Genomic DNA, 15979 nt, shown 5'->3' with positions numbered 1-15979 from the left:
AAGGGTAAGGGCCAAACTTTATCAGGAAAAAAGTAGGCTTTATCAGAAGCCTATTCTGGTGATAACCCATTGCTCCTACAGCAACACTAATCCATACATGAGGGCAGAGCCCCACTGCCCTATCATCCCTTAAAGTTTCCACCTCTTATCACCATCACATGGCACTTGAACTTCAACTTAGTTTTGGAGGGGACACTCAAACCATAGGACATATTGTAAAGATAATATTTTCTCTCCATTTCATCCTTAATTTCTGAGGTAGTGAAAACTCTGATTATGAGTATCTTGAATCTCAGCACATTACCAAATTGTTAATACTAGTGTTTTTATAATTAGGGTATACAGGTTTTCTAGAAATGTTCATTATCAACAAAAACAGTCTTATTTCTTTTCCTCCAGCTTTTTTTTTTTTTTTTTTTAATTTGACTTGCTGCATTTTCTAGAACCTTGAAAATGAAATAATACCAGTGTCCTGATTTTGGATGTTGTTCTATTTCACAATTTAAAGATATTTCTTCCTGAGCATGAGAAGAAGACTACCACTAAATAGGGAAGAGAGGTGGGAGGGAAAAAGAAGGAGAAGGGGAGTTGCACAGAAGATGGAAGGAGAACCTCATTATTATACAGAATACATATATGATGTTGTAATGAGAAAAAAAAAGTGTCACATTAGATTGGATAGAGAGAAAGGATGGGAGAGGAGGGGAGGAGTAAGGAGGATAGGAAGGGCAGCAGAATAGAATTGACAATATGATTGATGTATGTACATTCCATGTATGTATTATATGTCAAAATTCATTCTGCTGTCATGTATGACTAAAAAAAATATGCCATACTTTGCATAGCAAAAAATAAAAAATAAAAAAATAAGGATATTTCTTCCTATTTTACTTATATTGGGGATTTTTTTTCTCATCTGTTGATATCTTTTTCTTGTTGGCTTAATAAAATGTTGATACCAAACCACTTGCTTCCCTGGAATACTTTACTTGGTCAGGTTTTATTAATATTTTGCTACATTTTTAAGATTTTGTTCACAATATTTTATGTAGAAATTTTCACTTGTTCAATCAATGAGACTATTGTACCATTTTTGTATAACATTTGATGTCAGGTTTTAATACTATGTTTACACTGAATTCATAAAATGAATTAAGAATTGTAGAGCTTCCATCCCCCACCTAATCCTAATCCCAAAATATAGTGTAGAATTTTGCTAATTCAAAGTATAATTCTTGAACCAGTAGCATAAGCAACTGGTTAGAAATGCAAATTTCAAGGCCCAAACCAGACCTACAGAATTAAGATATACACCATTAACAAGATCTCCAGTTGAGTTATATGCACATTGAAACTGGAGACGATCTGAAAAGCTTAAAGTTTAAACAACACTGGAATTATTATTTTAACATGTCATTTAGACCTCAAGATATTAATCACAGACATTTTTTATAATTAACCTATGCTAACTGGTATATTCAAAGTTTCTACTTCTTGGGCTGATTTTGACATTTTTATTTTGCCAAAAAGTCATCTGTATCCCCCGATCTACAACTTCATTGCGATAGTATTGTGCTCTTATTAGGATTTTAATCTAATTAGTCCCTTCCATCATGTGAGGACGAATGGTTCTTTCCTCATTTTTACATCATTCTTATCAAGCTTACAAAAGTTTAATCTATTTTCTGACTTTTCAAAGAACCAGCTTTTGGAGTCAACTTGAACTAATCCTTCAAAACTAAGTGGAAGGGGATGAGTTCAGCTTTGCTCTCCATTAACATCAACCATGTACACATGCAAATCTGAACTTCCAGGGACCAAAAAGCATTACAAGAATGCAGGATTCAAACCAATCAATGATTCATGAATGTTTGAACAGAGACCTACCTACACCTAAATTGTCTTTCTGCATACCTAATCACATTCTAAACACCATTTATTGCCTCACTGGCAAATCTTTGCTAAATAATGCTGCAGTATTTGTAAATTGCTTTCCAGTTTATATGCCTTTAATACCCACTATCTCACAGGAAACTACATTTCAAAAGATCTAAAAGAAAATCCTTTACTAAAAGGAATAGTCCCTAATTTTCATGTACTGAAAATCATCTGGGGTCTTCAGAACACCCTGTCTCCCCAGATAGCCAAATGGAAGGCACAGGAGAGTCGAGGGGAGAGCTACCAAAGCCCCTCTTCCAAAGGGAGGCCCGAGTTGAAATTTTACCTATGTACAGATATAGAAAATGGCAATTTCGGGCTGGGGATGTGACTCAAGCGGTAGATTTCACAAATATCTTGTACACCAGTCTGTAATTTTTAATTAGAATTAGCTATCAAAGACATTGCACCTTTCAAGTCTGTGACCGAGCTTAACAATGTTTAACAGTAGCTTTATTAAGTGAATGCTTGTAAGTACTCAACATTAGATTCAATTTACTTCACATTTGCAAGTACATTATTAACAATCCTTAAATATTTCAAATCAACCAACTTAGAAGTACAGGAGGCTTGCCCTCAACTCTTCTGAGGTGACATGAAAAATGAAAGCAGCCTAGAACTTTAGTTCAAAGTCTCTAACCAACAATCACTAGATCATCACTGGTGAACTCATATGAGGGAACTTCAAGGTTGAGAGGCGCAGGCCCCTTCCTGATCCTGCCTGATGCATCATAGTGTGACCCATGGCAAGGGCAGTAATAACCACCAAAATCTCCTGCATTTGCAATGGGTACACAACCAAGATGAGTACAAACACCTATCAGGATAACCCATTCAGGTTTCTTTACTCGATCCAAATCATGCTGTGGGTCCCGCAACTGGGACATTTCAACAGCAGCTTCCTGGTCAATCTCCTTCTGGGTTCTGTGGCGCACAAACAGGGGTTTGCCTCTCCATTTGAAAGCCATGTTCTTGCCTTCTGGAATATCAGACAACTTGATTTCAATTTTCGACATGGCCAATACATCAGCAGAAGCACTCATGCTGGAAACAAACTGGGAGACAACATTCTTGGCAGCATATGCAACACCCACAGTAGCTGTTGCAGTCACCAAATAGGAGAAACCTTTTCTAGCCTCGCTGCTCTCTTTTGAAGACTTTGTGCTATCTAACACTTCAGAGCGACGATAGTCAGAGAAATCAGGCACTTTGACATCCGTGTGGGAATAACGAACAGAAGCAGGTACTACAAGGCAAACAGAAAGTTAAAAACAATTAGATAAGTAACTAATTACTGAAAGGGGTATACATCAGGAAACAGACCTTAGACTCATAGGCAAAAATTTAAATTCTCAAAACTTACCAGTTGAGACTGGTGAGTAGTTGAAATGGCAGTACTAGCATATAAAATATCAGAAATGAAATGAAGTTGACTACAAGCTATTATATTGGTATGAACCACAAGATAATATTTGTAAATTGAATTTCTCCTTGAAGGTTGTTGGAACATGGCTCATTCAGGATTAATATACCATAGCATTAAGTTTAGAAAGTTAAATAGCACAATTAACAGCTATACTTCAAAGTTTCCAAAAATCCAATTGCTAAGACATTTGGTACAACCAAACTAAATACTTCTCATATTCTCTGGATTAGAAAAGACCCCAAAACTTATCTAACCTACCTGGTTAAACTGATCTGCTCATCTCATTAAGGCAAAAGTCTAGTCTTCAAAAGTAAGTACAAAACAATATATATTCTGTGTTCTGCTGGTATCCCTTCAGTTACAGAAAATTTATGAATTTCTATTTTAGACTTGAGGGTATAAACTAATATTATCTTCAAGTAAAGCTTCTAATGTGCAGAAAAGAACATCCTTATCATAACAGGCAGCTCTTAAAATAAAACCTGCAAAAATAACTATTTCCATTTAGCAACAGAAGAGAAAATTTTTCCTATATTTCCCTCTTCAATGAAGTTTTATATCTTCTGTAAAAGGGCATTACCCTTTTTTACTGCCGTGGGCCCCTTTAGTGAGATGCTTCTACTGTAGGCTACCGTGTGTGTCAAATGAATGTAAATAAACAAATAATTACTGCCTTCATAGTATTTTGGGAACAAGTAATTTGTATAATAAAAAAGATTTTTAAAGTCATGTCCTCTCTCACATACCATTTGTAAACATCTGACAAAAAAATGGATTTACTGGTATCACTTTTAAATGTTTCAGGAAAGCAAATCTCTTTGTAAATCATATCAGTTTTAGGAAACCTGCCATTAGGTTTCCTTTTTAGAAAAAGAGGCACTAAAAATTGTTAACTTTTAGAAAACGTGTTATTTCAAAGCTGTACTTATAAAAACATTTCATTAAAATAAACTGCAATTTCATTCATAGGCTTTCATCCTATTTCTTTGAGCAGTCAAACATTACAATACAAAATATTTCAACTGTTTTTCATGTGATTGTCAAGATCAATAACTTTATAGAAGACACAAATATTCATAAATAATGAAACCTATCAAAATCACTCTATATACTTTTCTGACTAGCCCATTTTTTTTGTGGGGATCAGGACATAGATGGTGACTACCTGAGATTCATATTTATGACTTCGTAGCATCAAAGTGACTTACAATGTACTATTTTACCTACTGCTAACCTGACAGTACAGACTGGCAATTTGGAATCAAGCATGAATTGTTTTTCCCTGGCAAAACCTGGGACAGTAAAGAATGTTTCATATCTAAGATAAAGAAACCAAGGTCATACCTCTATGTTAAAAACAGTATCCACAACTGTTAACTCTTTTAAATAAGAGTATACAAGGTAATGTCTAAGAACACTACACAGAATGACTGTCATTCTCATTCTCAAAGACTTGATGGCAAAAGAAATTCAGTTGTCTACCTCTCTCTACCTAGCAAGTACTTTATTGGGTTACATGGTCAAGAACTCTTTAGGAAATTAAACTGCCAGGTTGCCAAAATCATTCTCTCAATAATTTACAAGGGTTGTACAATGTCTGACTTTGAGAAGCAAAGATGTTGCAATTAGTTCTAACCTAAAACAAGATCAGATATTTATGGAAATATCACCTAGAAACAGAAAAAAATCGAAGGCATTTTAATAAATATTTTTTAAGTTTTAGTTTTAAAGTGACCTCTGATATGCAAGAGATGCTACCCTGGAGTAAACTTCCTCCCCAATTCAAAGATCTGCTCCTGATCAATTCCTCCCATACTGTCACTGTCTTTCTAGAAACTATCTAAATAGGACACTTTAAGGTGAACTTAAGCTACAAGCTGAAGGCATGATGATAGAAGAGATTTTTTTTTTCTTATGGTTCTACATTTTTGTGCCTAGTTTAAAAAAAAAATTCTAGAAGAAACTCTTTAGCCATTTGACAAAGATGCTTTTCACCTTTGCTATTGAAGTTTTCTCTTCTTGTTTATCACCTCCAACAACTTGAGATTCATACCTATGACTTCGTGGAACCAAAGTGACTTACAGTTATGTAGTATTTTACCTATTGCTAACCTGACAGTACAGACTAGCAATTTGGAATCAAGCATGAATTACTTTCCCCTGGCAAAGCCAAGGACAGTAAAGAATGTTTCATACCTAAAAGATAAAGGAACCAAGTTCATATCTCTACATTAAAAACAGGTACACGAGGTAATGTATAAGAACAAAAATAAACTTGGAATGGGCCAGGGTACTTCATTCCTACCCTGGACAGTTTCTCCAAAACCACTAGTGCTCCTCAACATTCACTCACAAATACTTTGCGTCAACTTTACAAAATCTCAGACTGTAGGAAAGAAAAATGTAGACACTCTATTCCTTTAAGTTCAAGGTCAGAGGAATAACCAATGAATACAATACAGAATGGGAAATGTTATATGCTATAAAGACATAAAGGAATGAGCAAATATAAAATTTTATTGACCTGATCCAAAATTGTGATTGAAAGGATGGGTAAGACCTGCACATAAGGAAAAGTGAGTGGAAGGATCATTAGAAATATAGAGAAGCAGTGCTACTTGGGAGGCTTAAGATGGGGAATCACTTGAACCAAAAAGTTAGCTGGGCCTGGGCAAACATAGTGAGACCTCCTCTCAAGAAAGAAAATTAAAAAGTAAAAAGAATAGAGTGAATAATGCAGACTAAGTTTCCCCTTGGGGCAACTTGATTATCGTGTAGCACAAAGACCACTAACTCAACTGTCAATGGGACCAAGCAAGTAACACAATAGAACAAGCAAGCCTAGTGAGAACTGGAGTGGACAATTATGGGAGCAGCCAATACACAGCACACTAGACTTTACCTGTGTAGAAACTATAGAATCCAGTGTTGCCACCCTATAGTACTTCAAGAAATATCAAGAGTTTTCCCAGTTTTTTAATACTAAGCAATCAGCTTGCAGTCGTACTGTACTGCCTAAATGGTGCCATTTCACAATCTCCAATACAGGGCATTAGTTAAATGAAAGACAGGGAACAGAAGACTAAACTGAGATCTGTTGACAGAGGATACCAAAAACAATCCTGGAAAGAGCTTATGGCTAACACAATCAGTCTTGTCAAATCCATGCTCTATCTCATGCACAATGTCCATCCTCGTGCAGGTCATTTTACTTCCTGTAGTCTGTTTTCTCATCTGTAAAAAGGGAATACCATCAACCTCAAACTTTTCTTCTTGAGGATTAAATTATGTTGTGAAAACCTTTAGACAAGTGCCTGAAAAAGATTGCTGGTACTCATACTGAAACTGATCTTGGAGCTGTGTTGTTATTTAAATTGAGGTGGGTTTTTTTTGGAGGGGGGGATTAATAAGGGGTGTTGCTGATGAGGAAAGACACTGAAGGAATAAAGTTCTTAATTTTTTTTAACATTTATTTAATGTCCAATAGCTTTCTACAGATTATGTATGCCTCACGACATCCCTAATGAAACTGGTAGAAGCATGAATCCATTTCATAGGAGAAGAAAACATTTAGAAATTTGCCCAAGGTCAAACTACCTGTAAGCAACAATATCCTCTGTCAGACTTTGTTGGAAGTAGGAGGACGCCGGAGTTGGGAACTTAACCAACAAGTTAAAGATTAGTCTGCCCAAGAGGGCCCAGATCCGAGTCAAGGGAAAGACTCCCACATAGGGCTGCAGCATCACTTAAGACCGCCCACCTTAGCGGCGTGCCCACGCGAGGACAATGGAGGCCCGGAGAGGTGCAGCGTCCTGTCCTGCCCAAGGTCGCCCCTACCCGGAAACCCGATCCTCCCGAATGGGACTCCGCTCTACATTTCTACACGCCCCCGCCCTCCTCGGCTGCTCCCCGGGACTAGGGCCGGAGGGAGCGAGAAAGGAGAGACCCTTCAACCCGGCTCACCATTGAGGCCCACGCAGGCGACCAAAGGCCGGCCCACGGCCTGGCCACTCAGCGACTCCCGGCACAGGAAGGGTCGCTTCACGTCCAGCACAGGCGGCTCCGGGGTGGCGGGCACTGCGGCCTGCACCAGAGGCCGCAGCGCACCCGCCACCCCGCGGGACGTGGCCGACAGGACCGGTGCAAACGGGCCTGAGCGGGCGGCGACCGACAACATGGCGACAAATGATAGAACCGCCGAGCCGGTCACAGGGACGACCTTCCGCCCGCGACGCAGGCGCAAGAGGCGACGGATCTGTGACGTCAGCACGCCGGGCGAAGCGGAGTCCTGAGGGGCGGGACGAACCTGGAAGCGCTGCGTCGAGAGCGGGCCACAAGCCCACGCTGAGGGTGGAGCGGCCAGGAGGCGGGGCTTAACTCCAGCTGTCAATCAGTACGTTTGCCTGGTGGTCTGCGTTCCCGTCGCTGCTTAAAATAAGAAGACAAAATAAAACTAAGGTCCGGAGAAACGTCCTGTGGGCGTGTTTGTGATCAGTTAGGGCAAAAATTTCATCTGGGGCGACCTGGGCATAAGAACAAATTACTATAGTATAAATGAGGATAATTCTTCCCAAAAAGGAAAAAAAAAAAAACTATATATATATAAAATATCACCTAGAATATATTGTAACCTCTATGTATTTTCTGTAATGATTTTTTTTTTTATCGTCTTAACCAAACAACAAAAGGCTAGGGACCTCTGTGCAAAGATTAAAAATAATGACCTAGCCAGGAACTGTGGCGCATGCCAGTGGCTGGAGAAGCTGAGGCAGTTGGGTCACTAGTTCAAAACCAGCCTCAGCAACTTAGCTAGAACCTAACTCAGCAAGACCTAAATAAATAAATATAAAAGTACAAATTAAAAACCTAAATATAAAAATGTAAAAAGGCTGGGGAGTTGGCTCAGTGGTTAAGCCCCCTGTGTTTTATCCCTGTTACATACACATACACACACACACACACACATTTATTAAGCATCTACTGTATATTGGATTTTGTTTTCCAGCATTCTTTCATTTGTAATCAGGCTCCTGCAAAGTAGCTGCTATTGTTACCAACGTTTTACTAATGAGGGAACATTTTACTGATGAGGTAAGTCTCAGAGACATCCTTTGTTCACAACTGAATTGCCGGGAAACAGTGAAGCAAGTTTGTCTCCTGAGTCTGTGGTCTTAATCAACACCACTACCCAAGTGAAATTTTAGGGGATGCAGGAGTGCAGGGATAGATCCCATAATCATTTCCTGTCACATGTTGAGAGAGTTACCCCCTTTTTACTTCTCTTTCAGTCCTGTTTACACCAATAAGAAAGTCTGAGTTTGGTGCTAATATAATTTTAATTCCTCTCTATATTTGTTAATCCCCTCTTTTAACACAATAAGCCTTGAATTTGAAGTTTTCAGCAGACAACTGAATCTAGAGAAAATTTAATAATATCACTTATTTTCATGGTATTTACTTTTTAATTCATACTGGTTTTCTGCCTATTATACTACAGTGAGATAAGACTTCATTCATTCTGTAAAATAATGAATTAATTTAAATATTAAGTATATCCTAATATGAGCAATGCATGGCTTTGGCAAAATTGTGAATCAAATCACTGAGGTTTCTCAACCCTGCTCAGTGCTGTGCATGGACTGCATGACCTGGGCAAATTTTCTAACCTCTCTGCTTCAGTTTCCTCATCTATAAAATAGAGGTAATATTGATGGTGTCTACCTGATAAAGTTACTAGGAGGAGAAAAGCTACTAATATGTGCAAACTACCTACAAAGAGGCCTGGCACAGAGTAAGCAGCAGGGAGGATTTGCTGGTGGTGTTTTTATTTGAAACTGCCACTTCCTCTGGAACAATACCTCATTCCTTTGATCCCTGCTGCCTTTCTGTTCCTTTCTCAAGGTTCACAGCACACTGACCACTTTCTCCTTTGCCCAGCTGTCTTGATAGCGACAGGGGCTGTGTTGTACTCTCAAGACTGGAAGCTGCCTGCCTCTTCACGACTGAGCTTGCCATAAAGCAGGTATGGAGCTTACCCCCAGCAACAACTGGGAAGGATCAAAAACAGACACTTCCAGAGCAACTACAAAGGCAGTCCATGATTTGAGTACTTTCCATGAAATTACTCGTTTAATTCACAACAGTCCTCTGAGTGTAGTAAGAGTAGAAGAAGAATGAATGAATAAATCTTCTGGAGACCCTCACAACTTCCCAATGGAGTAAGCAGAGTTCAAATTGTTATCTCCAGACTCTCTGGGTCCAATCCCAGTTCTGTCACTCACCAGCTACTTCCTAGGGCAAGTTATATAACCTCTGTATGTGCCTCAGTCTTTATCCCGCAAAATGAGGACAATACTATCTACCTCAGAGTTATTTTAAGGATTTAGTGGATTAATAATTATAAAATGCCCAGAACTGTGTCTTGTACGCAGTGAGTGTTATGTAAGTGTTGATAAGAATAATAATTCTGTTTTCTATATGAATAGAAGAAATTCGGAGAAGAACAACGACTTACCCAAAGACACATCATTGATAAGTAAAAGAACACTTTTGTTCTGAGGCTGTTCCAGTTTTGCAGCAGAGAGAAGGGTAGTTATATGGCTAATCAAATGTTGTCTTGCAAAAGAAGGAGGCTAGCATCTAAGAGTGGCAGGCAGGCATATTGGAACTTGGAACTTTGATGTCTGACCTGACTTCCTCTTGGTAGTTGTTGGTTTTTAACTGAACTGCCTATTAACATTCATGCACCAGTTTACTCTTTCCTTGAATACAAATTTTTGAAGGCTCCAGATGCAAACAACCTGGTCTGCATAGCTGTGACCCACACTAACTGTATAACTTTGGACACTGCTGAGCTTCAGATCCCTCATCTGCAAAACAGGGATAAAATGAAATTGCTCTGAAAATTCAAAGAAGTAACGCATGTGAAATGCCTAGTGTTTGGTATAAAACAAGAGCTTAATAAAATATTTGTTGTTATTTTTATAAACTAGGAGGAAAAAAATAGCCAAAGGCCTAGATATATAAATACTCGGTGAGCTTCTCAATAACCAGGAAGTCTGAAAAGCAAAGTATCTGTATGAATTAAGGATTGACACAAAGTCTTTTTTTTTTTAACAAGTGGGTACTTCATTTAAATCAGAAGTCATAGACTGGTGACCTGTTCTTTAACCTCTCAGTTCCACAGGGTGACCTGTTGGACTGGCATACATGATGCTAGCATCATTAGAATTATTTGCTAGCATTTACAAATTGTGAGTATTCACCCATACAAACTGTGGTTGATTAATACCTCCACATCCTCCCCCATCCCCACTGCCAAAGATGCAAGTCCTAATCCCTGAAACCTGGGAATATATTACCTGTTACTTCACCTGACAAAGAGACTACAGATCTGATTAAGGATCTTGAGATAAGAAGATTATACTGGATTGTCTAGGAAGTCCCCAGTGTAATCACAGCATTCTTATAAGAGGGAAGCTAGGGGTCAGAGAAGAGAGAAATGCTATCCTTCTGAGCTTGAAGACAGAGGAAGGGGGGCTGGAAATGATGGACCAACTGTTAAAAGCTGGGAAAGGCAAAGAAATAGATTGTCTTCTGAAGCTTTCAAAAGAAATGCAGCCCCGAAAACCAATTTTAGAACTGTAAAATAATACATTTGTGTTGTTTTAAGCTATAAACTTTGTTATAGCAGCAATAGAAAACTAACACACACATTTGCCTTTCTTCAAAAACAGTAAGATTTGACCACCTCAGGCCTGTGTCCTTATATAGAGAAAGATCATTGATGCTATTAACCCAGGTGGGTAGTCACTGATCTGAGTCCTTTCCCATCATGTTCACTTCATATAGCTACATAACCTGCTATCCCCTGAGGCGTCTGAGCATGGGACCTCAGCTTTACACAGTTCCATGGGAAGGCTTGAGCCATTGCCAAAAGTGGTAGGACACCAACATGCAGTGCAATCTCCTGGTTCCATTTGGTACCCAAGCATGAGCTGAATTTTGAGATGCTTTCTTCTCCCTACAATTTTAATGTTTCCATCTGGACAATGGGGATGTGTAGATGGTGGGAGAGGGGAGTGTGCTCTAAGGAGACTCTGCTAGGATTTGTCAATGATTGTCCTCTGTTCCTGTATAACGCAGAAAGCTGGGAAGACCCTCCTCAGGAAACATCCCTCCTCAACCACTTTCATCTCCCCTTGTGCCTACACAGAAAGGCTGGTTCCTCCTTGCTGGAGGGGCCCACGCTTGTCTTCCATTTCCACACCATTACCCCAGGAAATGCTTAGCTTCTCATCTCCAGTTCCAGTCGTTGTGACAGTTTCAGCCTCTCCCCTCAGCCCATGTCCTTAGCTTGAGCAGCGAGACGTGAAGACTGACAGCCGCTTGAGAACTGCACAGACTGTCCCCAATTTAAGCCATTTAAAATGCATTTCTGTTCCATAAAATCCGTTTCCATAATTCTGTGCCCCCACTTCTTTGAAAGATGGTAACCCTAGGGAGGAGAAGAAATTAACCAGGGAGGAGAAGTTCAGACGTGCTAATATTTTAATCACTCGTTCCTTTAACACATTAGTCACATTCATTAAGTATGATTAATTTGCCGGCTTTGTTGAAAATCATATCAGTTTCCCTATCAGCTGTACATCCATCTCTTGCCAAATAAGCTGCTGCAGTGGCACCAAAAACTTCCCCTTTTAATGCCCCTGGATTATATTATATGCCCCCTGAAAGAATGGTCGAGTTAATTGAACTCGTTTGTATAAAATACTTGCTAAAAGCCTGTATTCCAGAGTTAGGCTGCCTCCATTTAATCCCAACTCCTCCACTTGCTTGAGTCCCTTGGGCAAGTAACCCAAGCCCTCTGAGCCTCAGTTTCCTCACTTGAGGATTCATTCTTTTACTTGAAAGACTTTTGTCTTCACCATATGCCACGTTGTTTGCCCATTGCTTAGAGATGGAGCAGTTAAGTACAGTATGGCTAAATGTGTCTGGCCATGAGGACCTTGCATTCTAGGGCAGCAAAATAGATAACAAATAAGAATGTCATATGGTAATACAGTCTATGGAGAAAAGAAAGCAGGATGAGGGGAGGAGAGTACTGGGCTGGTGGGAGAGGGCATTATTACCCTAATGAACTCAGGGATCACCTACTTCAACCACATTTCCACTCTATAGGTAGATAAGTTTGTACCTCAGGAAAAGTATGCATGGATCTAGTCATCGAGCAAATGTTGAGTGTTCAGCACTTGCCATGAGTTCCCTGGCGACAGGCTGGGAACTCAGGTTTTGAGCTGGAGGTACTCATTGTCTGCACACTGCCCTAGGCCTGGCTTTCTGTCTCTGGAAATGAGAGGCAGGGAAGGAGCACTAGGGAGGGTGCTGTCCCGTTGCTTGTCTGCTTGCTTTGAGCTCCATGATGACTCTGTGAGAAGTCGTTGGAAGAAGGGAAGGTGAGTGAACATGTTGTTGAATGGAGGCACTTGAAACATGATCCTCTCTGTTCTCCAACAGCCATCCTTTCTGTATAGTGTTAGGGATTTCCTTCCCATGCCCTGCACAGATGGGAATACCCTGAGAGAGATGGGTCTGGTATGAGCTGTTTGATGGAGAATTGGGCATTTTCAAGGCAGAAAGGAGTACTAGGGAGGGGAATAAGCTGAAGGGACATGCCTCTGATAGACCTGAGCAGCTTGTAGAGGGCAAAGAAGATGTTAATGTAACAGGGCCTCCCTGCTCCTGACTCCCTCTCCACCCTGCCCAGGATTTCCTAACTTTGAACCTTCAGTCATATTGTTTCCAAGCATGAAGTTCTGGATCCCTTCAGTTTAAACTCAACCCAAAACCTCTGGAAGCTTTTCCCATTCCTCAGGAAAAACTGCACAGCCCTGGGTGGGCCTGGGCCTTCTTCCTGATCCAGAGTCTCTGATGCCCAGTTATCATCTTGGCAGAGAGAATCCCAGCAGATTCCCCTTCTCCCTAGAAGGACCAGCCTCCCTGACTCTCCAAGATGTCCCCAGGCATTATTACCGTTTTAGCCCATTTTGTGTTACTTTAACAAAATACTTGAGATTGGATAATTTATACAATAAAGAGGTTTATTTAGCTCATACTTTTGGAGGTTGAAAGTCTTAAATTCAGGCATCCACATCAGGAGGGAGATTTCTGCCACAATATAAGATGGAGTCGGCATTACTTGGAAGGAGCATATGAGAGGCCAGCAGTACATGCACTAGAGGAATTCAACGGAGATGTTATGCTTAGTTATAACAACCTGCTTCATGAATACCAATCTAGTCCCAAGAGGAAAAGGCACTATGGCCAGGAGAGCACCAGTCCCTCTTAATGACTTAATCACCCCTCCCACAGGCCTTATCACCTCATATGGTTACACTGGGGACTGAAGCAACAATATGGATTTTGGAGGGAAAACCACTTTCAAACCATTGCTCTGGGGACCTTGAATATGAGTGAGAGATCAGGAAGAAGGCCCAGGCCCACCCAGGGCTGTGCAGGACAAATACAAGTCATTATTTCCTTCCCATAACAATGCCCAGGAAACATTAAGGGAAGTTAAATTAAACTACCAGTTGTCCAGCATTGCTGCCGGAATAATAAATTCATAGGTTAAATAAATGTTATTTGTACTTTTTTCAAAATTGATGGACACAGTGAAGCAGATTGTGATGTTCTTGGTATTTAATTTGTATTTCAAGGTAATAATGAAGGCAGTACCCATTTGTACATCTAAAGGCCTTTCATCCATGAATCCTGAGAGCACTTTTCTAAGCATATTGGGAATAAATTAAGTTGCAAACCCTCCATGAAAAAGATTAAAGTTTAAACATAATTTTGAGGAACCACTTGAGCTCATCCATTTACCTGCTTAGTAAGTACACTCACCTATTTTTCTTACAATTCTCTTTCACAAAAGAAGGAACTTTGTGTGGCATGTAGAACCCACACAACAGAATTGTAATGTCAAACCTGCTGTGTCTTGAAACAAGCCCAAGCAGAATTAAACCTGCCTTCTGAGACAAGGTGATAGTAATTAAACCAGATATCCTATAACAAGTTGTGCTGGCTGATAAATTATTTGATTACCAGATATGGTAAGTATACTTGCAATCAATACAATTGCCTAAAAGCTCTGAATTAGAAATTGTGCAATAAACTATAACTGAAAGGTATTAGGAATTGGTAGTTTTAATTACAGAGAATGATTAATTGATCATTCAGAGGGTATTGATCTACAACTTATTTAATTCTTTGCAATTAAATTTGCCAAATTTGAGTCTGAATAACTGATGATTTTTCCTATTAATGCTAGAGCTTGAAGGGACAGGGATGATGAAAGAGGCAAGATGGGCTGGCCCTGCACACAAAGCCTAAGCTGTCCCATCCCCTCTCCCCCACCGCAGGACCTTTGCTGGTACTTACCTGAAGCACCCACTGCCATTCTCCCCTGATTCATTTCTTTATCTTGGTCCAGCAGAAGCTCCCTCAGTTTCCCTCCAGGCAACTGAAGGCCAACCTGAGAAGATGACCAGTTACTGCCCCTCATTTCTTATCTCCTTGCTCAGTTTTCTCATGTGCAAAAGGGGGCTTATAAAATGTGTGTAGTGTGGGCAAGGAAAAGAGAATGCACACTTGACAGCATCCAACTACAACTGATAGTTTAACTTCCCTTAATATTTCCTGGGCATTGTTATGGGAAGGAAATAATGACTTGTAATTGTGCACTGGTTAATATTTTTCTACCACTGTTGTTATTACCACTTTCCATCCTCTTAGTTCCCATAGAATGTAGGTCAATGCCCTCATTTAAGTTCCAGTACGCCACCCTACATTCCCCTCTGTATTGTCTCCACTAAATCAGTTTTGTAGGGTGCAGAGTCTTATAATTTTTTGTTTCCTGCTTAGAGAAGCATCATTCTGTCCACAATTGTGTAAGAAAGACTGAATTCCCTCCCTTCAATTTGTAATGGCACTTTATGCCACAGATGAGCCCAGGAAATGTGTGCTGGTTGAAGAGAGGTCAGCAAGTGCTTATGGAGCCTCTTGGGTTCTGGAGATAGAGTAGGGTCCTCTGATTGGAGACAGAACTTGACACCTAGGGGAGGAGAGAGTCCAGAGGTGCACTGAGGTCAGGTGAGACAGGGAGAGAGGCAATGCAAGACTGGTCACATGGGCACAGAAGAGAAAGCAGAAGTGGGGACAGTACTACTGATCCAGGCGGAGTAGGAATGCCTGGCACTTAAGCACCAGGCAGATACTTCTGTGGAGAGAGGCATTTGTTTCACTCAGAGACATTCGCCTGGTTTGACCTGGAGCAGTCAGACACTCTAGGTAGATCTCTTCCAGGGAACAACAAGTAAATAGCTGAAGTTTCCAAAGGTCAAGTCTTGCCTGACTTTTAAGATAATATCAGCTGGGATTGTCCACCCCAAATCCTTTTTTCCTGTACTTGTCTCATAATGAGGCCAAATATCCTACCAGATACCATCATCTTTCCAGCAACCCAGATATAAGAGAATATGATCTGACTTGCTGGTGACACAGAAAGGCAGAGGCCACAGGAGCCCTGGACTTCAGCCAAGGGTTCATGGAACC

General features: G+C 40.2%; 1 protein-coding gene across 1 annotated transcript; it reads right to left on the bottom strand.

Moving 5' to 3' along the window:
* Window positions 1-2369: 2369 nt before the first annotated feature.
* On the bottom strand, window positions 2370-7583 carry LOC124095063 (cytochrome b-c1 complex subunit Rieske, mitochondrial). The gene is made up of 2 exons (XM_046448177.2): window positions 7328-7583; window positions 2370-3184 (listed from the first exon to the last, which is right to left on the bottom strand). The coding sequence occupies exons 1-2, from the start codon at window positions 7539-7541 to the stop codon at window positions 2574-2576; spliced, it is 825 nt and encodes a 274-aa protein (XP_046304133.1). The 5' UTR covers window positions 7542-7583; the 3' UTR covers window positions 2370-2573.
* Between the last annotated feature and the right edge of the window lie 8396 nt (window positions 7584-15979).

Source organism: Marmota monax, unplaced genomic scaffold (assembly GCF_021218885.2).
Source record: "Marmota monax isolate L192 unplaced genomic scaffold, Marmota_monax_Labrador192_F-V1.1 WCK01_AAM20220418_F8-fsc00101, whole genome shotgun sequence".
Classification (NCBI taxonomy): domain Eukaryota; kingdom Metazoa; phylum Chordata; class Mammalia; order Rodentia; family Sciuridae; genus Marmota; species Marmota monax.
Note: the sequence above shows the minus strand (reverse complement) of the source record. Positions and strands in the feature narration are given on the sequence as shown.

Bases quoted from the DNA above. Each gene is read 5' to 3' on its own strand.
- LOC124095063 (XM_046448177.2), bottom strand. From the start codon at position 7,541: ATGTTGTCGGTCGCCGCCCGCTCAGGCCCGTTTGCACCGGTCCTGTCG. The intron at 3,185-7,327 runs GTGAGCCGGGTT...TTTGCCTTGTAG, and splicing joins CGCCTGCGTGGGCCTCAATG to TACCTGCTTCTGTTCGTTAT.